Source organism: Garra rufa, chromosome 7 (genome assembly GCF_049309525.1).
Source record: "Garra rufa chromosome 7, GarRuf1.0, whole genome shotgun sequence".
NCBI classification, from domain to species: Eukaryota; Metazoa; Chordata; class Actinopteri; order Cypriniformes; family Cyprinidae; genus Garra; species Garra rufa.
The window spans coordinates 27,146,954-27,173,714 of NC_133367.1; the positions used below are offsets into that span (position 1 = coordinate 27,146,954).

At 33.9% G+C, this 26,761-nt stretch overlaps 1 protein-coding gene across 2 annotated transcripts in view; it reads right to left on the bottom strand.

The window, feature by feature from the left end:
- pip5k1ca (phosphatidylinositol-4-phosphate 5-kinase, type I, gamma a) overlaps window positions 1-26,761 on the bottom strand; it is a 37,716-nt gene that overhangs the window by 8,091 nt on the left and 2,864 nt on the right. Inside the window, exons 2-14 of one of the 2 annotated variants that reach the window (XM_073844747.1) lie at window positions 17,144-17,175; window positions 16,948-17,034; window positions 13,545-13,675; window positions 13,351-13,468; window positions 13,117-13,269; window positions 7,285-7,584; window positions 7,006-7,211; window positions 5,616-5,699; window positions 5,447-5,495; window positions 4,675-4,759; window positions 457-618; window positions 228-369; window positions 125-154 (exon numbers count right to left, since the gene is read on the bottom strand). In XM_073844747.1, the coding sequence (XP_073700848.1) occupies window positions 125-154; window positions 228-369; window positions 457-618; window positions 4,675-4,759; window positions 5,447-5,495; window positions 5,616-5,699; window positions 7,006-7,211; window positions 7,285-7,584; window positions 13,117-13,269; window positions 13,351-13,468; window positions 13,545-13,675; window positions 16,948-17,034; window positions 17,144-17,175 (1,579 nt within the window). Of the gene's footprint in view, window positions 1-124; window positions 155-227; window positions 370-456; window positions 619-4,674; window positions 4,760-5,446; window positions 5,496-5,615; window positions 5,700-7,005; window positions 7,212-7,284; window positions 7,585-13,116; window positions 13,270-13,350; window positions 13,469-13,544; window positions 13,676-16,947; window positions 17,035-17,143; window positions 17,176-26,761 lie in introns of those variants that run through there. The other variant, XM_073844746.1, reaches the window with a different exon arrangement.

Consider the following 26,761-nt stretch of genomic DNA (forward strand, 5'->3'; position numbering starts at 1 on the left):
CACTAAGCGTTCACCTTTTATTAAGGAGAAGATCAAACCCAAGAGAGAAATAAACATAGTTAAACTGCTATTGAAACAAAAACTATTAGAAGGAATATAGCAGACTAGCCTCTGTTTTACTTACGTTTCTTCATGGCTGGACTGGGTGTGTCTCCTGTATGGGAAAGAACAGAGTTTATTGTACCTGCTATAGCCAAAATATTACAAGGTGACAAACAGGGTGTTACCTGTAGCGCGGGTGTTCGGAGGTGTCCGACGGAGAGCGTTCTGGGATGGACAGGGAGGTGGTGGAGGAAAGCGTGGTGGCGATGGAGGCTGTGGTGGCCTCCTCGAATGAAGGAGGGGTGCAGGGAAGCACATCCGTCCGACCTGAAACCAGGTGGAATGTAAAAATGTGCCTCAAGTCATTTAGCCTACATGATTGAGAACGAAGTATACACTTTGTCTATTGTTTACCATCATCTTCCAGGGTGGGGAAGCTACGGGCTCCTCTCAGGTCGTAGATGTTTTCGTCTCTTACAAACGGCAGCTGGCTTGCTGACCAGGCTGCTCCGGGACCGCTGTACTTGGCCGCAGCCAGACCCCCACGACCCCTCTTTGACGGAGAGGATTTCAGTGCTGTAATAAACAGGTTTACAAATGCACTTCAGTTTTAAAATAGGTTCAATACCATAAGTGCAAATGAAGTATGAAGTCATTTCTTTAGCAGAATTATGGTTAGGAAAACTGAACATCGTGGCAGTCATTTTCCTCTAAAAACAAATATCTAGTATGTTATCTAGGTAATAAATAACTTGTTTTTTTGTCATTTTATTTGGTGACATAATAAAGCAGATAAATTTAAAACATTATTTAAAATTTTTTTTTTTTTAATTGTTTACATAGGGTTGCATGTATCAGCACCTTATCGGTTATCGGGCAATATTAGCATTTTTTTATTTATCAAGACCAGATATTTATTTAAACATGCTCACTTTTTTAGCTTTTATTTTTACTTTGACAGTTCTAAAATTTAGCTAGTAATTTTGTTGTGCTTCTATTTATTTTTATTTTAAATATTTATATATATATTAGGGCTGTCCCCGACTATGAATTTTCATAGTCGAATCAGAATTTTCGAATCTTTCTATAGTCGACCGATAGTCGAATCATCTAGGCTTATGTGTGAGTGTGAATTGGGAGGGGCACGACACTATAGTCAGCAGGAGGGTAAAACAGTTTTTATTTTATTTTACACACTGCACACAGCAACAACTTTTAATAAAGCGACCAAAACTGCCTGCCAACTGACAGACGAACTTATTTAGGTTTAAATAAAAACACAGAACGCGTCTTTCAGTTCTAAAAACGCGAGGCGCACAGCACTGCCTTTTTTGCTAAGCAACGACCGAAACAGCTGTCCTGTCAGTCAAATCAAAGGATTATAGCGCGAACGCTCTAAAATCTTAGTTTTTTGCTGTTAAGTAAACTGTCATATTAGCAGAAACCCTAAATAATACAGCTCCTGGTTACCCACGATAGACACCAAAGGTTTCTCCTCCATTTCTTGCAGTCTCCGGACTTTTGAAGCAACGGTAAACTTTCGCCATCACAACAGAAGGCCCGCCTCTCCATTCATTCGATTGGACAATGGAAAAGAACGCGAATGACGTTGGGCGTTTTTCCGCTCAGAGTTGATTTTTTTTTTTTCAACTTCAGGCGCTCGGAGCGCTCCTGCAAAAACGCGAGGCGCGGGGGGCGCATAATCAGAGCGCAGAACGCTCACTGCCAACAGAAAACCATTCAAAAGAGGTGCCTCCAATTGCAAAAACGCGTTCGGTGTGATCGCCGCCTAATCCCTGCCGTCAAGATGGTCCGCATCTCATCATGGATCAGGGCAAGTGAAAATTAAATCTGTCACAGGGGTGGTTAGATTTATTCACAAACACATTAAAAATATTTATTGAACGCTTCTTTCTTTTCACTTTTGTTTTTACTGCATTATCATGATCAAAGGCTGTATATAACGTAATATAACCGTACAAAACCAGTAGTTCTGTGTGCAATTAGACATTGAGCACCCCCATATTGCCAAAATGGTATGATGCTCGTTTCACCCGCGAAGATTCGACTGTGAGATCGGTGGTCGAATCAGGCTCCGCATATCGATGCATCGAATCTTCGACTATTCGGGGACAGCCCTAATATATATATAGTTTTACAAATATTTATATATAGCTTTAATTAATGTTCTTTAGTTGTATCAATTTTAGTATTTCATAATTAATAATTATGCTGTGATTCTTACATTTATTTGTAACATTTAAATAATTAATTTTAGTGTTTTTTATCTGTAATTTATTTGGACCACATACTGTAGAATTTTATCAAGAGCCATTTATCGGTTATCGTTAATTAAAATAAATATTTTTTAGTATCAGCCAGAACTTTACTATTATTTTAACAATAATTTTTCAAGCAGAACATGAAATTAATCTATGAATTTAAGAAATGTATGTTTAACTCTATTGATTTTTAAAACTGGTCAGTACCAAAAATTCGTTGAAGCATTGTGTTTTATTTAATTTATTAATTTATTTGAAATACTGTAGAATTTCATAAAGAGACATTTATCGTTATCGGTTATAATCAGCAGACATTACAGATTTTTTAAATTGATCAATACCAGATATCTACTTGTACATGCTCATTTCCTTTTTTTTTCTTTAGATTACCTTTACTATTATAATATTTGTTAATATTTTGAATTAGATTTTATTTTTATATTTTCAGTTTTAAATTTAGTTCATTTTAGTCATTTTGTTGTGCTTTTGTTATTTTTTATTTCTATAAAGCTTTACATTTATTTAGATTTTTATTATTTCATAATAATTTAATCGCTGTTAAATATAATCTTTAGCAAATCGTACAGTATGACTATCCATTGATGAATATCTATCATCTAAAATAATTTGTAGCATTTAAAATAATTAATTTTAAGATTTTGTCTTTTATTTTTTTATTTATTTAGACCAAATAATGTAGAATATATTATCCTAAATTATTGTGTGGCATTTTAAATCATTCATTTTAATGTTTAGTGTTTTATTTATTAATTTATTTGGAACAAATACTGTTGAATTTTATCAAGAGCCATTTATCTGTTATTGGTTATTAAAATAAACATTTATTGGTATGAGCCAGAACTTCAATACTGGTACATTGCTATTACTTCATCAATACTTTATCAATATTTAACATGAAATTAATCTATGAAATTGAGCAATGTAAGTTCAACTCAGAAGCAATATATCAGCACTTTATCGGTTATCGGCAGATACTAAAGATTTTTAAAATTGATCAGTACCAAATATTTACTTGTACGCGCTCATTTCCTTTTTTTTTTGGGGGGGGGGGGGGGGGTTACCTTTACTATTATAATATTTGTTCATATTTTAATTTAGATTTTGTATATTTTAATATTTTTCAAATTTTTTATATTTTGTTAATTTTGTTGTGCTTTTGTTTTTTATTTATTTGAATATTTCTAGTTTGTTGGGTTTTTTTCTGAAAAAGCTTTAGTTTTCTTTTTTTCAGGTTTATCAATTTTAGTATTTTATATTATATTTTAATAACACTGTTAAATGTCACCTTTAGTGAGTTGTACAGTATGCCTCTCCATTGAATATTAACTGATGAATATCCATTTTACCCTGTGTATATTAAAATCCTGTGATGCAAAAATTCATTTGTAGCATTTAAAATCATTATTTTAAAATCTGAATTTTATCAAGAGCCATTTATCAGTATCCGCCAGAACTTCAATATCTGTGCATTGCCATTACTTTATCAATATTTTTTTATGCATAACATGAGTTAAACTCAGAAACAAAATGTCAGCACTTTATTGGTTATCGGCAGATACTACCGATTTTTAAAACGGATCAATACCAGATATTTACTTGTAAATTCATTTGTAGCATTTAAAATAATTAATATTAGTTTTTAGTGTTAAATGTTTTTATTTATTTGAACCAAATACTGTAGAATTGTATAAATAGCCATTTATCAGTTATCGGTTATTAAAAGAAAATATTTATCGGTATCAGCCAAAACTTCAATATCGGTGCATCGCTATTACTTTATCAATAATTTTCATGCAGAACATGAAATTAATCTATGAATCTGATAGTTCAACTCAAAAGCAATATATCGGCACTTTATCAGTTATTGGCCAAAATTACTAAGTTTAAAAACTGATCAATACTAGACATTTAATTGTAAAAATTTATTTGTAGCATCTAAAATCCTTAATTTTAGTGTGCAGTGTTTTTTTTTATTTATTTGGGCCAAATACTGTAGAATTTTATCAAAGGTCATTTATAAGTTATAAAAAAAATTATATTTATCGGTATCAGCCAGAACTTCTGTATCAGTGCATCGCTATTACTTTATCAATATTTTTGATGCAGAACATTAAATTAATCTATGAAATTAAAAAAAAAGTTAAACTCAGAAGCAATATATCGGCACATTATCGGTTATTGGCCGATACCTGTTTTTAAAACTGATCAGTACCAGATATTTACTTGTACATGCTTATTTCTTCTTTTTTTTTAAATTTGAATTACCTTTGCTATTATCTAATCTATGAAAATGAGCAATGTAAGTTAAAATCAGAAGCAGTTCACTCACAGGAAGTCTTTCTGAATACAGTAGTGCTCATGAACCTGAAGAACCTGTCCGCATAGAAAGACGGTCTGTGAACAGACACTGTGTCCTGAAGAATGAAAGAGAGACAGAAAACGTGAACCAACTCAATCTGAAAAGTTACAGCACATTCTGACTTGCATTATACTGTCAACATACGCTTAACTGGAGAGGCCATATTCACACATTTCTCATTCCATTATTCCTGGAGTCAACCAGTCAACCTTTAGGTAATATATTTCTGTCACCTCTAGCTGACGCGACCAAGATACACCAGCTCTTGGTCTATAAATAACCTAATTAGCATGCAAATGAAGCGTGCGCCATTCGCAGTATGGCGTAGACTGGTGCGTCACAGGGAGGGTTGGAGAAATCTCCTTTATTCACAGCTGAGCCGAGGGAAAAATGTGTGTGTGGTATATGCATATCCAGCAATAGCACAATTAGCACATCCTCTGAGAAAACGGCCCCAAATGAGTGCATATTTCACAAGCATTTCCTCCAAAACCCCGTAATTCTCACTAAACCCCATTCATGCTAATGTAGCGCAGCAGATCATGCTTTATTAATATGAAAATGAGGGAAGTATGAGGAAAGTCGAAGACCACTGAGTCTGAAAACACAGCTGGATGTTAACTTGGCCAAAGCTTTTGATCCAAAGTGATGAAATGGAGTGTCTTGCAAGTGACAGTGGTGTTGATGAATTTCAAAAGGTCTATTTTAGATGATAGTCAAAGAATTGCAATGTATTTCTTACCCCATCGTGGACTAGAGCCTTCCACGTGTGCTCCAATTTCTTTATTAACCTAAACAGAAAGTGAAAAATGTTATTTCATGGTGCTTCTAAATCATACTGGCAGCAATGAATCACACACTTCATGATGTAAATGGTAAGTGACACGAGTCGGAGAGGTTGACACAAGCACCTGTAAGACTGTAGGATGTCGATTATTCCAATGTAGAGTAACAGACGCTCTCCTTTTCCATTGACTGCAGGGATACCACCCATCCTGACAGGCAAAAACAAACATGGAAAAATAAATAACTATGAAAGAACTAAAAAAAAGAAGTCTAAACCTTGCTAAACACTGAAAGGAAGCTTCTAGCTGCACCTTTGGGAATAACGTTTTAATAGGGCTGAAAAGTGTTTCCCAATGTTGGCTAAATCTTAAAAAAAAAAAAAACTCCTTTAAGAAGGGAAATAAAAACAAAGAAAACACAAAAACAAACAATAAATGTCTTTGTTCACTTATAAAAATCGGTTCATATAAATATTATATAAAACCAAACAAACTAAAATAAAAACAAGATCAAAACAGAAAAAGAAACACAAAAGAAAACTAAATAGTCTCTGTTCACCTTTAAAAATATTAAAGGTTAGTTTGAAGGTTATTTACTTCCATAATGTGACACATTTCCAGAAGAAACACCATGTCTAACAGGACACTTTATGTAATACAGATTTTCTAAAGATTACAAACACACGTTGTTGTTTTTTTTTGAAGGGAAAAAAAAGTAATTTATTTAGGCAAAATAAAAATGCTGAAAAGTTTTTTCCCCCAAAGTTAGCTAAAAAGCTGAAAAGCACTTCCCAAAGTTAAATCGAACAAATAATAATAATAACACTCAGAGAAAAAAAAATGACTGATAAAGTCTAAATAGAAATAAAAAAGGGGTAACTGAATAAAAACATAAAAAAAAGTAACTTTTTTTATTCACTTAAAAAAATATATATTTTAAATTTTATAAAGTATAAATTTTATACTTTAAGCTTCATCATATGGGCTAAAATTTTTTCATTGCCTTCCTGTTACTTTAACATAAGCCCCTTTCACAAAGTAATGCCAGTAAATTGCTGTAGAACTTTACCGCTAAATACAAAAAATGTGCTGTTCATACAGGCAACAACGTTCAGTCTTTTTACCGGTAAAGCACCATTCACACATCAGCTTCAAAATACCGGTAAATTCTGTGACATCATTAACCTGAAATGACCTCTAAATGGCTGCACCTCCTGATGTTTTGTGGGTGTTATTATATTTGTTAAAAGTAAAAAGCCCAGAGACATCAGGCTTTTAGAGAACTTTAGACATTTCTTTGACTTTGGTAAACGGCGCGGATTAAATGTGTCATCTGCGTCAGAAAGTTATGATTGATCCAGAGAAGACGTCTTACATTCTGAATTTGTTCACATGATCCCTTAACGGTAATTAACCAATAAAGACTGTACAGTATGTGTAAGGGGGTACAATCTTTTGATGCATCTGAAAATGTGTCACATATCTGTTTAAACATGGACTAAATTTGGCCACTCACGTGTCCTCGGTGTCAAAGTCCTCTCCACAGGCCGACGCTCCCTGTATAGACTCCAAAGCCGTGGAGTAGAGCGCTTTCTGTGCCAGCGGCCTCTTTTCATCACTGTTGCCCTGAGATCCCTCCATCTGCTGCTCTTTCTCCGCCTGATCGATGTTGTGAACTCCCAGCAGCAAACTGTAATCCATAATCTTAAAGCTTTCCAAAACCTAAACACCAAAAACATAATCAATATTCGCTCTGATTGGCCTGTCTACTCTATAAACACCGTAGAGAACTTACCAAACAGTCTCTCTGTAACGTCTTGACCAAGGCGTTGTATGTGTCTATATCTAGCATGATACCCTCAGGTATGTCCTGCATGAAATCGAGGTCCTTGAAAGTGGGCTTCGCCTTTTCCCGCTCTTTTTTAGAGGCCCGTCGCTTGTAGGTGGATCCCTTCAGGTCGTATTTGAGGTGCATGCGCACCACTCTGGGCAAAATGTTGTTCATGACCACAATCCGAATGTTCTTCCCACCTGACTGTACGCAGTACAGCCCGAAGAACTTGGGTAATAAGGTGCGCGGATTCTGATTCAAGTTCTGCAGGAAACAAACATTAGAAAAATCAGATGTGATTTAGTCAGAGCGAACAAAGATTCAAACATAAGTGCTAAACATCTGTCGAAGAATGTGTACATTGGTATTTGTGAAATGTAGTTATTTATTCTTTAACGGGAATCTAGGGTTTTGAGACTTGTGTTGTCTAATTAATGTCTCTAACTAAAATGTGTGATTGAAGATTTACGTTATTTAAAAGAAATTAAAATACTGATATGATGCCACGTTGTGCGGATTTTCGTTGTAATTTTCTGTCACTTTCATTGCTTTCCTAGCAATAACAAGAGAAGAAAAGAATGAGAAGACTCCTGTGGGCGTATAAAACGTCCTAAAGACCAGTGTCTTTGTTCTCTCCACTTTAGCCCTGATGCCTTTAAGGCTTTTAGTCAGCCACAGCTACTAAAAGAGCTTATAAATGGCAGAGACAAGAAACGCTAGATGCCATCCTGGCAGGATGTGAACATGCCGATGCTTGTCAAGACGCCACAGCCACTGAAGAAGTTTCTCAGTGTTTATTTCACTCGATATCCGGGGGTGTTTAGACTGCTTGTGGGAAAGTCTATGTTGTGTTGTGTTGCAGTAAAAATAGCAACACGTAGTGCTAGGAGCGTTGTCGAAATAATAGCGCCCCACATAGTCCATAATATGTATAAAACAATATGGATTTTTTTAAATAACGTAAATGTTTCATGAGTTTTCTACTACATATTTCAGTGAGAGACCTAATTTACACTTTATTAAGCCATACAAGTCTTAAAAAGCCTGGGTTCCCTTTAAAGGAATAGTTCAGTCATCATTTCTGTCATCATTTATTCACCTGATATTGAAATTCTGAATTTATTAATTCTTTAAAGAAATATTTCACCACAAAATTACAGTTTTGTCATTATTAATTCATTTTTTATTTAAATTTGGTGCGCCAAAATTTATTGCGAGAAGTTAGACGAACTTAAGTTGAAATAGAAAATAGAAACTACAGGGTTTCTGCAGGTTTTATGAAGATAACTTTAAGACTTTCGAAGACCTTCTTGAGATGAAGTACAGAAAATTTTGGAAATTAATTTAATGGAACACAATGTGTCAACATGGTCTCTGAAAGTAAATGCCTTGTATTAGCAATGCTTCAAAGTTTGAAAATAGTTTTGAACTTTTTTGCGAGATTTAATGGCATTGCTTTATGAATTTAGGACTTTAAGATTTGTGAAAAGGCAAATGAATACTTTTGAAGAACATTTTAAGACACAGAAACCATGAAAATAAAACACACAACAAATAATGTCTTTGTTCACCTCTAAAAGGTTGTATTTCTATAAATATTAAATAAAACCAAAATAAAACAGAAAAAAACATAGGATGTTAATATTATTTTGTTTAGTCAACATAAATTTGTGGTTTGTATGGTGAATACATACTAAAACCATTTTAAGATCCCCCAGAAACCCTGAAATGAGATATTTAGCAAAAAAAAAAAAAAAAAAAAACACGACAAGTAAAATAAAAATAAGATTTAAAAAATTTGACTCTGGTCAACCTGATTTTTTTTTTGGCAGGGGCGAAATAACACTTTTTAATACCATTTTAAAAATGAAAAAATGTGTAAAATTTGAAATTAAATATTTAGCAAAAAATAATGCTAAATAAAATAAAAATATGATCAAAACAAAACAGAAAACAAAAGAAAACACAAAATATAGGAGAACAAAAATGTCTTTTTTTTATTATTTTTGTTTAGTTAACTTTTGTTTGCAGGGCAAATTAATATTTTCCCACAGAAACCCTGAAATGAGATATTTAGCAAAGAACAACGTTTCAGCCTTTTCCAATTAATTACTTAATTCTTAGTTTTGTCATTATTTATTACTTTATATTAAAATGTTGTGTACCAAAATGTATGTCAAGTTAATAAATAAAAATTATAAATTCATCACACATTTTCAGCTTTTTCCTGACACAAAAACTTTTATAAACAATAATAAAAACTTTTATGATATTTTTATTTAGCTTTTCTGTCATTTTCTGAATGCCGTCCCTATATGGAAAACAGCAGCGTGAATATTCTCCAACACATTTCCTTTTGTGTTCTATGGAAAAAAGAAAATCACACAGATTGGGAGCAGTTTGTAGATGAATAAACAATAGCAATTTTTTTTAGTTAAATCAATCTTACAAAATCCCACTAACAGTCAAAAAAAAAAAGTTTTTATATAGCATGCAAATCACACTTTTGTTAATCCAAGTTTATTGAAAGCATTTATGCATTAAATTTAAGTAAAAGCTATTAGATTTTTCCACATTCCAGACACAAAACACTCCATTTCAACACTGTCCTTAAGTCAACGACATTCATTTTGCCAGCTAATGTTCCAGAGCACAATAAAACCACCGGATTCCAATTAATTTAGAGTTTAAATCGTCTTAAAAACCACCACACAAAGCCAAATCAATGAAGCAGATATCCAACCTAGAAAGCTTTGTGTGACACCCATCACCTTGGCACAGGTGACATGTCCTACAAGATACGATCAAAGAACAGAAACAGAATGAGGAAAAGAGCCAGACAGCAATAAAGACAGGTTTCCGTAGACCACAAACTGGCCAAGGTCAGCATTGTTGCTAAACAACAACTGATCCGTCACCATTCATGGGCTCATTAGCTCCAGATGAATGGATGGAACAAGCCAAGCCGGTCGCTGGTTAGACTCTGCTGACACTGAGAACCCATTTAGGCATGATCTACTGGAAAAAAACTGATGTTCTTTTGGAAACTGAACCCTTTTGTACTTATACTGTGGCCTGAAATGGTCCACTGGAGACATAAAGCGAGATTGAGCACGGCTTACATGCTAATTGTGTCATTTGTTTCATTATTCAGGTAAATAGTAGACATATCGCCTCAGGGGAGAAATTACTTTAAAATAGCTTGTTGTGTAATCAGCAGTGTTGTTGTTTAACCAGGCGGTTGGTTTGTGACAGCATGTGATAATAGGCTAGAAAGCATGTTTCTCAAAAAGTACAGGATATTAAACAGTGCAATGTAAACAGTGTATTTTATCCTAGCTTGAACCTTCTTGTAGCACCGATATATCGGTATTCCAATTTAACAATTTTGTTAAGGCTACAACTCATTTTCTATAATTACAATGTATTATATCACGTAGAATCATACTATATCATATTTATGATTATTAACATTATATTATATTATATATCAGTCAATCTACTCTCTAGATATTATATCGGACACTAAAGACTAATATCGGTTGACCATTAATAATAAAAAAAAAAAAAAAAGTGGCTGATACCAGTAAGCCGATAATTGTTTTCATGCTATGGCCAATGACCAATAATTTCTTAAATGCATTTCTGAAGTGTGTTAAAAATTCAAACAAAATACATTTATAAATTCTAATATTGGTTAATAACCGATATGGTTCTTAAAAAGTAACAAAATAACATAACTTCTGTATTTACTGTGAAATTACTGTAGCTGTAAGCCAGTCAGAATAAATAAAAAAAATAGCACTAAATATATTGCAAAATGTTGCCTGATAAATTCTAATATCGGTCAATAACCGATATGGTTTCCTAAAAAGTAACAAAATAACAACATAACTTCTGTATTTACTTTGAAATTACTGTAGATCAAAAATGTACATAGTAGAAGTATATATCAGTAATAAAAAATACTGGCCATGCAGATAATCAGCAGATATTTGTCCATAAATATTAGTTTATCATTGTGTCAGTTCTGAAATGTATTAAATATGTGTAAAATAAGTGTTTTAGCAACTGTATCTAGTCTACATATTGTTTGCTGTAATTAAACTATTATATCATGCAGCATTTATTACCCTGCTCTCTAGATATCGATATCGGATTTTACAAATACACATTAGTGTTAATGATGCAACAATCATAAAACTCTGGCCATTAATTATTTTAATCTTCTGGCCAAAAGCCAATCATTTATTGCCAGAATAACAAAACAAAAACATTAAATATGTTGCAAAATGTTGAGTGATAAATTCTAATATCGGTCAATAACCGATATTGTATCGATATATTGTTTTTCAAAAAGTAACAAAATAACAACTTGTATTTACTTTGAAATTACTGTAGATCAAATAGCAGAAGTATATATCAGTAATAAAAAATACTGGCCATGCAGATAATCAGTCGATATTTGTCCATAAATATTAGTTTATCATTGTGTCAGTTGTGAAATGTATAAAAAAATATGTAAAATAAGGGTTTCAGCAATTTTATCTAGTGTACATATTGTTTTGCTGTAATTAAACTATTAAATCATGCAGCATTTATTACCCTGCTCTCTAAATATTGGTATTGGGTGTTAAAAATACACATTAGTTTCAATGATGCAACAATAATAAATTCTGGCCATTAATTATTTTAATATTCTGTCCAAAAGCCTATAATTTATTGTCAGAATAAATAAAAAATGAAAATAAAAGAAATATTTGGTCAAAATGTTGCACAATAAATTCTAATATCGATCAATACCAATATGTTACCGATATATTGTTTCTCAAAAAGTAACAAAATGACAACATCACTTCTGTATTAACTGTGAAATTACTGTAGCTCAAAAATTTAAACAGTAGAGGTCTGTATCAGTAATAAAAAAATTAGCCTTGTGGTTAGTGCGCCGACATATAGCGCAATTGTGCTCACGGCGACCTGAGTTCGATTCCCGCCTCAAGGTCCTTTGCCAATCCTGCTCCCCTCTCTCTGTCCATTGATTTCCTGTCATCGCTCTACTGTCCTGTCCATTAAAGGCATAAAAAGCCCAAAAAATATAACTTTAAAAAAATTCTGGCCATGCAGGTAATCAGCCGATATTATCAGCCATAAATATTTGTTTACCATTGTGTCAGTTCTGAAATTTATTAAATATAATGTAAAATAAGTGTTTCAGCAATTTTATCTAGGTTACATTTTTTAGCTTTAATTAAATTATTATATAATGTAGTATTTATTACCCTGCACTCTAGATATCGATATCGGATGTTAAAAATACACATTAGGTTTAAATAAGGATGCAACAATAATACAATTCTGGCAATTAATTATTTTAATATTCTGGCCAAAAGCCAATAATTTATTGTCAGAATAAATAAAAATAAAACACTAAATATTTTGCAAAATTGCAAACTATATAACAATATAAAACTTTAACTAAAATTAAAAATGTAAACATTTTAGATTTCTTACAAAAAAATTTTTTTTAATTACAATAAAAATACAAAATACGATAAAAAATTGTCAAAAATGTAAAAATAAATAATATTTTAACCGCTGTAAAATTGATTTAATAATTTCTAAAATAATCATTTAACTTATTGTATATAGTCTACATATCATTTGCAATTATTAAACTATACTCTATCATGCAATATGTTGCATAATGTATGCACATGACTTTCGAGATGTCGGCATTGAACATAATAGTTGACCAGTAATTTGAAATGCATCATTCAAAGTAAAGCAACTCACCATGTAATATCCAGGAAGAAGCTTCTGTAAAAACTCTGCCTCCTTGTGCATAACTGTCTTAATGATGAACTCATCGTCTCTGGTGACATAGAAGACTGAACCACTGGCTCCCGGATTGGACAACTCGATCAGTGGTTCATTACAAAGTGAATACTAAAAGGCAAACACAAACATGAGTCCTGAATAATTTTGAGCATTTATTATAAAATCCAGCCTTTAGCTTATCTTTCTCACCAAATAGTCATCCGGCCGTATCCCGAAGAGCTCTCTGAAGTAACGGAAGGCAACGGGAGCGTAGGTTTTGAAACGGAAGTCTGGGAAATGATGAGCTGGCGTCAGGTTGCTCCCTTCACTGGAAGAACAAAGAAAAGATAATTTATTGCATGTGAAATTCCACATCCACCCTCAACCTCAGACAGATAGCGCACCTGGGGAAGAAGATGCTCTCCACCACATAGAAATCCTGCATGAGGACGTCCCGCTCAGGCTTGGAACTCAAGTTGCCAACCGTATAGCCAATCCCTAGCTGAATGGCCCCCTTGAGTGCTGAAGATGTGGTCTAAAGAGAATATGGATGATGAGAGTCAGATAAATATAAATCCTAAATCCATGGACTGATCTTCTGTGTATTTTGTTTTGATGTCACCTGGTGCCATTCTTGTTGATACAGATAAACCAATAAATAATGTTTACATTATTAGTCTACATGTAGTTATTTTCTATATATTATGACCGATAATCGATGAATGGTCAATTTTCTTCAAACTAAACTAAACTAAAATCAGTTGTTCTAAATACTAAAGTAATTTCAGGCATTACAAAATTACCTAATGTCGACCAATATGGTACCAATATATTGTGCAGTGTTTCCCCTACCATTATCTTAGGGGGGCGCCGCGCCACCCCAACGGCACCCCCCGCCCCCCTTGAACGTCAAGTTCATTTTATTTTGGATATAGCGCCAGATCACAGTTTAAGTCATTTAAGGTTATCTTTCCTATAGAACATGTCTATACATTGTTCTTTTATTAAACAAACTAAATAGCCTTATGTTATGTATCTTATTTACACAAAAGCATTTCATTTCTGTCTCGCGGTCGCGCGTTTACAATGTCTCCTCCCCGAAAACACAGACGGGTTCACGGACTCCATTCATAAAAACGGAATTTACTATAGCGCGGAATGCCACGGAATTCGTCGATTTTTGGATTAATAAACCAAAAGTTGTTCTGTCACTTTATTCAAATCGCGATATGGACTAGTGTCTGTGAAAACTGAGATGCAAAAAGACCATTTTAATATGAATCCTGCATGTTTCGTTTGCCTCTGTATGTATGAATGGCGAAGACGTGTTTTTTTTTCTATACACATACTGAAGCACACGTAATTTTTGGCATTTGCATCTCACATGAACAGATAAACTCAATCTCCAAAGCTGTCACTTTTACCGTTTCATTTGAGAAAACTAGCATCATACCATACTGTACACAGAAACTTCACGGCAACTTGTCCAAATAAAAGTACGGTTTAACATGTAACAGAACTATATCAGCATTGTATTACTTTTGTACAGTATAATGTAGGTGTTTATATATTCCTATTTAAATAATTTACATAAAACAATAAATATACGATGAAAAATAAATATTACAACAAGAATAACCACTTAATTGTAGAAAAAAATACTACAATATTATTTAAACGTTTTAAACTGAATATAATTTTTCTTCCATGTATTGATTTTAACAGTAAACCTCTGTTTGTTTGCCAAAAATTAAAAGGGTTTATTTTTCATTTAATTAAAAATAAATAAATGTTTATGCTTTCATTTGATTATCAGAAAAATTAAAACACACAAGAATTTCTAAAAAAAAAAAAAAAGCAAAAGATTGCAGAACCCTATTGTTCAAAATGTTAAAATACAGAGATTTGGACTTATTTTTTCACTGAAATAAATGTTTTCGTTATTACACAAAGTAGGCTAAAGTACTAGAAAAAAGTAACTACCGCATTTGTAAAAATTGTTATAAAAATAAAAAAAAGGAACATTTTGAATTTTAACAATTAAAAAAACTAATATTGGCTTATATGGTAACAATATATTGTCCATCCCTAAATTAGGTAACTAAAATAATCTGAATAGAATCAATAGCGAATCTAGAAATGTTTTAAAGGTAATTCAAATGCAAAAATAGAGAAAAGTGGCATGTACAATTAAAAATACAATATCAACCGATATATATAAAAAAATATATATAATAATAATAATAATAATAATATATATATATATATAGGCTGATATGATACCGATATATTGTCCATCCCAAAAAAAAAACAATAGTCTTAATGGAATCAATATTGAATCTAAAAAAGTTTTAAAAACCTCTTATTTTAAGGTTGACATTAGATGACAAAAGAAGACATAAAAAGAAAGGAAACTGGCAATATAACAACGATGACAGTGATATAAAGCTTAAAAAAAAGTAAGATATATATATATCGGTTGATATGGTACAGATATATTGTCCATCCCTAGATGATGACAAAGGCAATTCAAATGTAAAATGAGAGAAAACTGTACAATTAAATATACAATATTAACTAATATAAAACAAAAAACAAAATTACAAATTGTTTTTTTAATGTAAAAAACAACTAATATCGGCTAATAGGATACCGATATATTGTCCATCCTTACAAAAAACTATTCAAACATAAAAAAAGAGGAAACTGGCTTGTAAATATGCAATATCAACCAATATAAAACATAACAAAAATGTGTACTTTTTTTTAATAATAAATTAAAAAAAGAGAGATAAAAAATACTGGCTGATATGACACCAATATATTGTCCATCCTTACAAGTAACTAAAATTGGAAACTGACCTGTACAATTAAATATACCATATCAACTGCAATAAAACAAAAAAAATTAAATTGTTACAATTTTAGATTTTTAATGAAAAGAATTAAGATTTAAAAAAAATCCTAATATCGGTTGATATAGTACCGATATATTGTCCATCTCTAGAAGTAACTATAATCTGAACGGAATCAATGCTGATTCTGGAAGTTGTTAAAGGAGTAGTTCAGTTTCAGAACAATAATTTACAGATAATGTACTCACCCCCTTGTCATCCAAGATGTTCATGTCTTTCTTTCTTCAGTTGTAAAGAAATGGGGTTTTTTGAGGAAAACATTTCAGGATTTCTCTACATATAATGGACTTGGATGGTACCCCTGAGTTTCAACTTCCAAAAACTTATATACTTTTTAATCTCAAACGCTCTTCTTGCTGACCTAGACAAGACAAGCATTTAAGGTTAAAAAGTATATAAATTGTCATTTTTTTTTAGGAATAACGCATCATTTTGCTAGATAAGACCCTTTTTTCCTCGACTGTGATCAAGTTTACACTCGGGGGCACCATAGAAGTCCATTATACGGAGAGAAATCCTGAAATGTTTTACTCAAAAAACATAATTTTCTTACGACTGAAGACAGACAGACTTGAACATCTTGGATGGCAAGGAGGTAAGTAAATTATCTGTATTTTTTTTGTTCTGAAAGTGAAATACTCCTTTTAAGGTAATTCAGACGTAAAAAGAGAGGAAACTGTACAATTAAATATACAATATCAACCGATATAAAAAAATAAAAATGTAAAAAGACAAAAAAAAAGTAAAAATGTTAATTAAAAAAAAATCAAGTAATAGTGGCTGATATGATACAGACATATTGTCCATCCCTAGAAGCTAGAAGTAACTAAAATGACCTCAACAGAATATTGAATCTAGAAAAAGTTGCTAAATTTGAGTAGGCACAATGCACCTTCTTATATGTGGTTTCTCCAGAAGCATCCACTCCTCTGTGTCCGATCTTCTTCCCATGGGATGGCTGGCCTGACGAAGAAGGCATCTGGTATAAACAGTGAAAATATGAGATCCTCCAACCTGCAATCCCTGCATAAACAGGTTAATTTGCAGTCTAACAATAGAGATTGTTGATATGTGATAAAAGAACGTACCTCTGTTATGAAAGCCCTTTTCGATGTAGAATCTAGAAAAAAAAAAGAACAGTGATTACAGATATATTCACAACACCTGAATAAAAACATCAGATTTCATCATTCAGTCAGCCCTAAAGATTTGTGATTACTTGAGACATATTCATCAAAAGTCAGCGGGTCGGACGGCATCAGCCGACTTCATTATTCAACCTCCATTTATATTCCGCCGCCGCCCCTCAAGCATCAGCAGCAGCTGTCAACAGCGACTGGGATGTTTGTTGACAAAGATGGTTTGATAAAAATACACCATGTGAAGATGACGGCTGGATTCCATGAGCTGTGCTTCTCACCCCACTGTCGTCCCAGATGCATCCGCAGACGCTCCCATTCAGTTCCTCGGTTTCCATGGCATCCCAATCAAGGTCAACAAGCTTTCTCCGAGATTGCATATGCATGTGGCATCAACAGACACATGCTGCTCTAAATAGGGCATTGGCCGCCAGACAGAGCAGCTCATAGCCATGCAGCGAGAAAGCACCAGTGAAACTAAGAAGACAGGCCTGCTGGAAAATCCAGCTAAAAACAGCTTCAACCCAAAAATGGTTATTCAGTTTCTCACCCTCAAGACTTTTGTTTGTAAAACAGAAAAGAAGAAATTTGGAGGAATGTGCTGGCTGCTCTTTCCCATTACAAAGAATGATTCTAGACGCTTCAAGCTTTAAAAAGTACATAAAAAGCATCTTAAAAGTGGTTTATATGACTTGTGCTTGACATCTGCCTTAAGCTACCTTAGTTTGTAATTGTGAATGAATCATTATTTGAAGTCAAATCTTCAACGAATCATTCTAAATGGTTCATTAAATTAGGATGAATCAGTTCTTGACTTAATGAATCAATCATCCAGCTAAAACATGTAGTAGCTAACTGAAGGAAAAATGGAAAGGGAAAGTCTTAACATCTACCCTGACCACATTAGCTTGACTTAGCAGATCTTCTAAGAATCATTGGAAATAATGAATCAGTTCTTGACTTACTGATGACTTACTTAATGATCCAGTTGCAATGATTAGCTGCCAAGTAGAGGGGAAAATCAACACATCTGCCCTAACTTAGTTTGTGAACGAATCATTTGTTTTGTCAAGAGTCAGATCTTCAATGAATCATTCTAAATGTTTTATAAAATTAGAACGAATCATTTCAAATCTGAATGAATCAGTTCTTGACTTAATGACTCAATCGTGCGACTACAACAAGTAGAAGCTACAGGGTTCTTACACCTTTTCCAAAGTAAAATTCAAGCACTTTTCAAGCACTTTCAAGGTGCATTTTCAAGATTTTCCAGCACTGTGGTAAATTACATATTCACATACATGAGTTCTTAATTTTAAATCAGATGTTATTGTGCTATTAAAAAACAACTGTCTAGATTGCATATAACATTGCCCCACATAAATAGTCAACATTCAGTATACAAATTATATAATTTAAAATATATAATTAATATAATTTACTGAGTATCTGTAGTATTTTAAAAATAAAATTTAAAAGCTTTTTAAGACCTGCACAAATAAAAGTAATACTGTATGAGTGGAGTAGGGCAATGTCTATGGTAACATTAATGACTGGTATAAAATGACTGTAAAAAAAATATGATAAACTAAAATTCTAAAACTTGAAAACTTTCTAAAACTTGAAGGATTTTCACAAATACGTTTCACATTTCAGCCTAAAAGTACTAAAAGGTAGTCAAAAAGACACTATAAAATTAATAATAAAACTTAACTGGCCCAAATGAAAAAAGACCATTTTTTAAACATTGAAAATATTTTTGATTGACATTTAGACTCCTATCTGATTTTCTATTCACAAATATCAAGGTATTTTTTTCACTATTTACAGTGTATCTGCAGAAGTTTATAATATCAATTTAAGGCAATTTATGACCCTTTTTAAGAGCTGTACAAGTAAAATGAACACCGTAGTGGGGTTGAACAATGTACAGTAACATATTAAGCCATAAAATGACATGATTTATCATTTAGATTTTCACAAAAACAAAACATATTATACAATGGCATTTCAGCATTTATATTTTTAAAATGGTATAATTTATTATATTTATTTAAAACATAAATATTGCTGTCTTAATTGTTTAGATTTTTAGAAAGCACATAACTTCTTTTACATTTACAAAACTCTTATGTGTTTGCTGCATAAAAACATGGGTCAATATTTGTAATAATCTTACTAAACCGCTGAATATTCGCAAATTCATTCCCTGTCACGAGGGGGTGCTTTAGGAGCGCTGAAATATTACGGTTTCCTTTTATCAGGCGTGAAATGAAAATGCCCTTCAGATGCATTCATATAAAGACATCAGTGCCGCGCTTTGACTTTGAAACGTGCAGCGTGTATGTTTATTCAATGACATCATTGCCTTTTGAAGTTTTATCCAGCCCTATCGCGATTCTCGTATTTCCGTCCCTAACTCTTAAACTTATAATTAAGCCTTTTCTTATACTATTTAATACATTTAAAACTTTTTATGACCTTAAATTTGATACAGCTAAATTGATGAGTTTATAAGGACCCGCACGAGCCCTCTACTTTAAGATAGTCCAGTGAAACATTTTGGTAGCCCGACTGGAAAACACAATAGCCCCGGGACATCAGGCTGGCAATTTTGCGATCCCCAAATTCTCGTTTTAAACATAATTCTTATTTGTCGTTTTCAAGACATCGAGGACTGATGCAACAACCTCCTGATAACTGGCATGTTTTATCTACCGCTCTGTTCCATCAGAGGGCGCGCATCAAGAAAGACCGGCGGATCACAGTACAGCCTCACGTGCACACTCGAGCGGAGCTGTTTTTTTCTTTTCTTTCTTTTACATATTATAAGCATAACAAAAAATAACTATTTAGTATGAAAGCGAATTAATATGAAACCGATGCAACTGCATATTCAAGCACTTTCAAGCACTTCATCCAAAATCCAAGCATTTTTCAAACCTTGAAAACACTACATTAAAATTCAAGCATTTTCAAGGAATTCAAGCACCCGTACGAACCCTGAAGCTAACTCCTGACCACATTAGCTTGTGAATGAATCATTCTTTTGAGTCAGATCTTCTAAGAATCATTAGAAATAATGAATCAGTTCTGGACTTACTGATCCAGTCGCAATGATTAGTAGCTAAGTGGAGGGGAAAATCAAAACATCTGTCCTAACTTATTTTGCAATTGTGAACAAATCATTTGTTTTGTCAAGAGTCCGATCTTCAATTAATCAATCCAAGTGGTTTAAAAAAATCAGAAAGATTTGTTCTAAATCCAAATGAATCAGTCCTTGACTTAATGACTCAATCATCTGGCTACAAGTAGAAGTAGAGTCAGATCTTCAGTGAATCATTCTAAATGCTACCTTTGTTTGTGATTGTGAATGAATCATTATTTAGAGTCAGATCTTTAATGAATCATTCTAAATGCTTTATAAAAATCTGAATGATTCGTTTTAAAGTCCTGACCACATTAGTTCGTGATTGTGAATGAATCAATTCTTTTGAGTCAGATCTTCTAAGAATCTTTTGATATTATTCAGAAAATCTTAACGATTCATTCAACAATTCAAGTGAATCAGTTCATAGTGACTTAATGATCCAGTCGCAACGATTAGTAGTCAAGTGGAGGGGAAAAAAATCAAAACATCTGCCATAACTTAGTTTGTGATTGTGAACAAATCATTTGTTTGGTCAAGAGTCTGATCCTCAATAAATAATTTGAACTGGTTCTCAAACTGTCAATAATCTGTTTGCAACGTTTAGCAGTTAACTGGATGGGAAGATCAAAACATCTGCTCTAAATACATTAGTTTGTGATTGTAAACAAATCATTATTTTGAGTCAGACCTTCTATGAATCATTTGAATGGTTTATAGAATCAGAATGATTCATTTACAAATCAGAATGCATACTGACTATGATCTGGTCAGTACAATTAGTTATTAATCATGAGGTAGCAGCCTGGAGGGAAACAGTTTTTTGAGGGGATGAACTACACCTTAGGCTAGGAACCTGGTTTCCAGCTGGTCAACCATCTGAACCACAAATTGGTAGACCAGCTAAGATGGCATAACCAACTGAAAGCTGGTTAGCTGCTAGTCAAAGATGTTCTATCAGTTACCAGCACTAATGGCTAGCTTAGACTAGATGATGTCCAGCTATTAATTCCTTAGTAGCTGGATTTTCCACCAGCAAGCTTCATGTTTTTGCTAAATTTGTTGTTGTACCGTAAGTTGGTAACACAAAGTTAAGAAAAACATAATGACTGCATTGTCCCAAACAAACCAAGTTTACATTTTCACCTCTGAAATAGCACATCCACACCAACAAGCCTCATGACCAAGTTAGTTCCTGTTATTTCTGGATCCGGCCGTCAATGTGGGATCCTGAAGCTGTTTGGGCAACATTGTGGTTCTCCTTAAAAGAGCTTTTTCCTAGACCTTGTCCACCAATGATAGGTTTGGCTTCAGTTCAAGCTGGAGCACAAACATGCTGCTGGATTTCTGCTTTACTCCACTAGCCAGGGTGGACCACACATCTAATAAAAAGCATTAGACCAGCAAAAAACAGCTTTTTGACTCTATTTGTACAGGAGGTAATATCATTCAGAGTTACTTTCAGGCTTCAGCATTCTTATTCTATTATGAGACGATGTTGAACTTGCATCAAGCCATACTGAACTTGACAAACTTCTAAAACACATGTTAACATCTCCAGTGCTAATGAATTAACAAAACACCTCCTGAAATTGCTTTGGGTGGGTGTGATCACAGTCAGCTCAACGTCAACTTGAAACGAAAGCTTGACGATACAGAATTTCAAGGTGTCGCTTGACACCTCGAGCTGAGATTCATTATATGGGACTAAATTTACCAAAGACTTAGCATATACAGTCAAGTCCGAAATTATTCATACCCCTGGCAAATTCTGACTTAAAGTTACTTTTATTCAACCAGCAAGTTTTGACTGGAAATGACACAGGCTTCTCCCAAAAGATATTAAGACGATGTACAAGAGGCATCATTGTGAAAAAACATATTTCTCAGCTTTTACTTACATTTTAAAATTATTCATACCCCTCTCAATAATCAATACAAAAGCCTTTATTGGCTATTACAGCAATCAAACGCTTCCTATAATTGCTGACCAGCTTTCTGCATGTCTCCACTGGTGTTTTTGCCCAATTATCTTTATTTTTAATAATACTTTGCACTGTAGCCACTGGAACTTCAAAACATTTAGATATGGTCTTATAGCCCTTTCCTGACCTGTGAGCAGCCACGATGCGCAGCCGCAGGTCCTCAGTGAGCTCCTTTGTCTTAGCCATGACTGTCCACAAATCAACAGCAGAGAGCTTCTGTTTTTCACCTGTTGAGTTGATTAAAACAGCTGTTCCTAATAAATCAGAGTAATTAGGCAGCTTGGACTATTTGGAATTGTATAGAACTTTGGATTTTCCCATAGACTGTGATAGGTTGCAAAGGGTATGAATAATTTTGGACATGCCACTTTTTGTTCAAATGTAAATAAAAGCTGAGAAATATTTTTTCCACAATGATGCCTCTTGTACATCGTCTTATTATCTGTTGGGAGAAGCCTGTGTCATTTCCGGTCAAAAAAAAAAACTTGCTGGTTGAATAAAAGTAACTTTAAGTCAGAATTTGCCAGGGGTATGAATAATTTCGGGCTTGACTGCATATGCTGCTTTGAATAAAGAATATCATGTGCTATGACTATAATACTGGAAGTAAGACCATGACAAGCTCATAATCTGGTAAAACCTGTAGAAGCCATGCTGTTGGTAAGTCTTCGCAAACGATGCCTTGAACACAAATGTGTCAAAGAAGGACTCTGCGTCCTCTCGTAGGAGACGCCCTACTCCCTCTGAGGTGCCGATGGGATTGAGTGTCTTCCAGAACCCTGGTCTTGTCTGCAGGCTGGCCTATAAAAAGCTCCGTCCTCTTCAGGGCATAAGCGAGGGGGGCAAGGAATACAGAGAGAAGGCATTATGCAATTCTTGCTTGTTTTCCATTTCCCACCGGAGCTTGAAAACTCCCAGCAGTCTTAGCTATTAGAATAACACGAGTTAAGGAAATAGATGTACTGTGCAGACAGACCTGCCCTGTTTTGCAAAGCGATATCGACACTAGCACAACACTATACGGCCCAGAGGGTTTGATTATATATGCATCTCATGGGACGTTATTTGTATAAACCGAGAAAGCCATGTCTAATGCTTTAATTGTGTTCATTTACTACCACCATCACATGATGATAATGAAGTGAGTGCTTTAGACGGTCCATTTGGCGGTAATAACCTCAAAATTGATTTATAATTAATTTACAATAAAGATCTTTTCCTATCTCGGCCTTCATCGGTTCAGTGCTGCACTTAATGAGCCGAGCGAGACGGCCACTGAACAGAACAGCAACAGATATTTATCATTAAGACGGGGCAAAACGAGAGCAATAACTACATTACCACGTGCAAAACATATTATTGTTGCTCACTTTTAAAGCTTTAAACTCTAAAGTATTCACCTTCATATTTGATTGAACTTGAATGTACAAAAAGTCCAGCTGTAAAAAGTCCATCATGCTGCTTGATGTTGCAAACTGGTATTTGTTTTTATATTCAGAACTGGGTAGATAACTTACAAATTGTAAGTGACGAATCTCTTACTGATTCCAAATTACATGAGAATAATTGTAGTTAGTAACATAATCCATTTAAATACAGGTAATTAACACTACCAGTCAAAAGTTTTTGAACAGTAAGATTTTTAATAATTACCAAGCCTGCATTTATTTGATCCAAAGTACAGCAAAAATAGTACATTTTGAAATGTTTTTACCATTTTCTATTTGAACATATTTTTAAAAAGCTGAATTTCTTTGCATCATTACTCTAGTCTTCAGTGTTACGTGATCCTTCAGAAATCATTCTAATATGCTGATTTGCTGCTCAAAAAACATTTTTATGTTAAAAACAGCAGAGTTGATTTTTTTTAGGTTTATTTGATGAATAAAAAGTTCAGAAGAACAGCATTTATCTAAAACTTTTGTAACATTATAAATCTTTTTCACACTTTTGATCAAGTTATAGCATCCTTGCTAAATAAAAGTATTGATTTTTATCATTTCTTCCCCAAAAAGTAAAGAATTATACCGACTTGCTTTTGAATGTTTTAGTGTGTAATGTTACAGAACGCTTCCTATAATTGCTTTTATTTCAGATAAATCCTGATCTTTGGATCTTTCTATTCATCATATAATCCTGAAAAAAAATTTACTCAACTGTTTTAAATATTGATAATAATAATAATAAAAATGTTTCTTGAACAGCATATCAACATATTAGAATGATTTCTGAGTAATGATGCTGAAACTCTAGCTTTGAATACTGTATATAAAAAAACAAAGAGTAAGAAAATATATTCCATTCCTTGTAATTAACCATGCGACAAATCTGAAATCACGTACGAAATCAAGTGGATTCAACTTTTCCAAACATTCAAACATACAATTTTCGAACAAAAAGTGGCATGTCCAAAATTATTCATACCCTTTGTAAACTGTCACAGTCTATGGGAAAATCCAAAGTTCTATACCATTCCAAATAGTCCAAGCTGTTCTGAAGCATCCTGATTACCCTGATTCATTGAAAACAGCTGTTTTAATCAAGTCAACAGGTGAAAAACAGAAGCTCTCTGCTGTTGGTTTGTGGACAGTCATGGCTAAGACAAAGGAGCTCACTGAGGACCTGCGGCTGCGCATTGTGGCTGCTCACAAGTCAGGGAAGGGCTATAAGACCACAGCCGAGCATAACCAGTCGTATCCAATCATATCGCGATGAAGGCATTGCCTCCTGTGATGTCATTTTCCCCCATTCATTTTCAATTACCCCCCATCAAACTCACCGCAAGCTTTAGGGCATCTGTTAAAAGACAGTGGGCTCAGGGGAGGCAAGAAAGACGCTGATTCCCACTGTAACTTCACCTGCTGGTGTCGTTGTTAGATGTTACTTTTGAAAAACTAATGACAAGCAATGTTTTGCAATATTGGCATTGTTTATTTTTTGTACTACGAATTGTTTCCTCATCCAGTGTTTAGAGGTAGTGCCTCCCTTTTCTTCTCAGAGGAACCCCCCTAATTTTTTAAGCACAAATGTAAAAATTTAGCTCTATTCTCTTGAGAATTGTGTCATGTTTGGACATAAACACTGCTTAAGAACTCTTAAACCTGTGACTCACCAAACATAAAAGACAGGGTGGATGAGGGCGTCCGAATCACTTCAGGTGTGAAAATGACTCAGAGACCAGCGTGAGACACATGTCATGTGATTGCGTGCTCAACAGTCAGCATGTTTTCCCACACACATCTACATGGGAGACGCCGGGGAGCGAACCAGTGAAAACAGGAGGATGCCGAGGCAGGAGACGCCAGCGGCGGGGGAATTCAGGGAGTGAACCGTCCCTGGTTGGACGCACTTTCGGTGATTAAAAAGTAGACGAAGAGACTGGAGCACAACAGTATGTGACATTTACTACGAGCCAATTGTGTTGACATTTATGTCTTTGAAAAACACTAACCACAATGCAGTTTGCAAAGCCTCCGCGCATACGCAAACGAAAAAATCTTGTCAACAATGAGCTGGAGAAAGGTCAACTATGAGTACACAGGCACTTTATGGAGTCAATCACATTTTGTGCTCTTCAATAAGACTTGTAGAGTAGGTTACAAATATGATCTTACACTGAATATGTTTAATAACCCAAGAAAACTACGTTTCCTGGTCAGGGAAAGGTCACAGCTGGCTTTGTGTGCATATCTATTTACATACTGATGTTAAAACCCGAGTAAAAACTGAACTGTAGCTTCTCAGGTTTACAGATTAAAGCGATTTTTGATAGAGATCAGCATATTGTGTGTGTAAATGCGATCATTGACACCTCACACACAGATATGTGACTTATTAACAGCAGAAAAAACACAAATAGGGAACTGAGGAGAAAAAACAGCCTCTTAGAGGCAGAAACAAGAGTGTATTTGATAGATATGGAAGTGAAAATATTAAAGTAGCATCATTTATCAACCAAGTGCTAGTCTTTATATATACATATATGTACAGTCATGCCTGAAATTATTCATACCCCTGGCAAATTCTGACTTAAACTTACTTTTGACACAGGCTTCTCCCAAAAGATAATAAGACGATGTACAAGAGGCATCATTGTGGAAAAAAATATTTCTCAGCTTTTACTTACATTTGAACAAAAAGTGGCATGTCCAAAATTATTCATACCCTTTTAAATAATCAATAGAAAAGCCTTTATTGGCTAGTACAGCAATCAAACGCTTCCTATAATTGCTGACCAGCTTTTTGCATGTCTTCACAGGTATTTTTGCCCAATTATCTTTAGCGATGAGCTCCAACTCTTTCAGGTTGGCATCACCCTGATCTTTAGCTCCCTCCACAGATTCTCAATTGGATTTAAGTCAGGACTCTGGCTGGGCCACTGCAAAACGTTAATTTTTTTGTCTGCTAACCATTTCTTCACCACTTTTGCTGTGT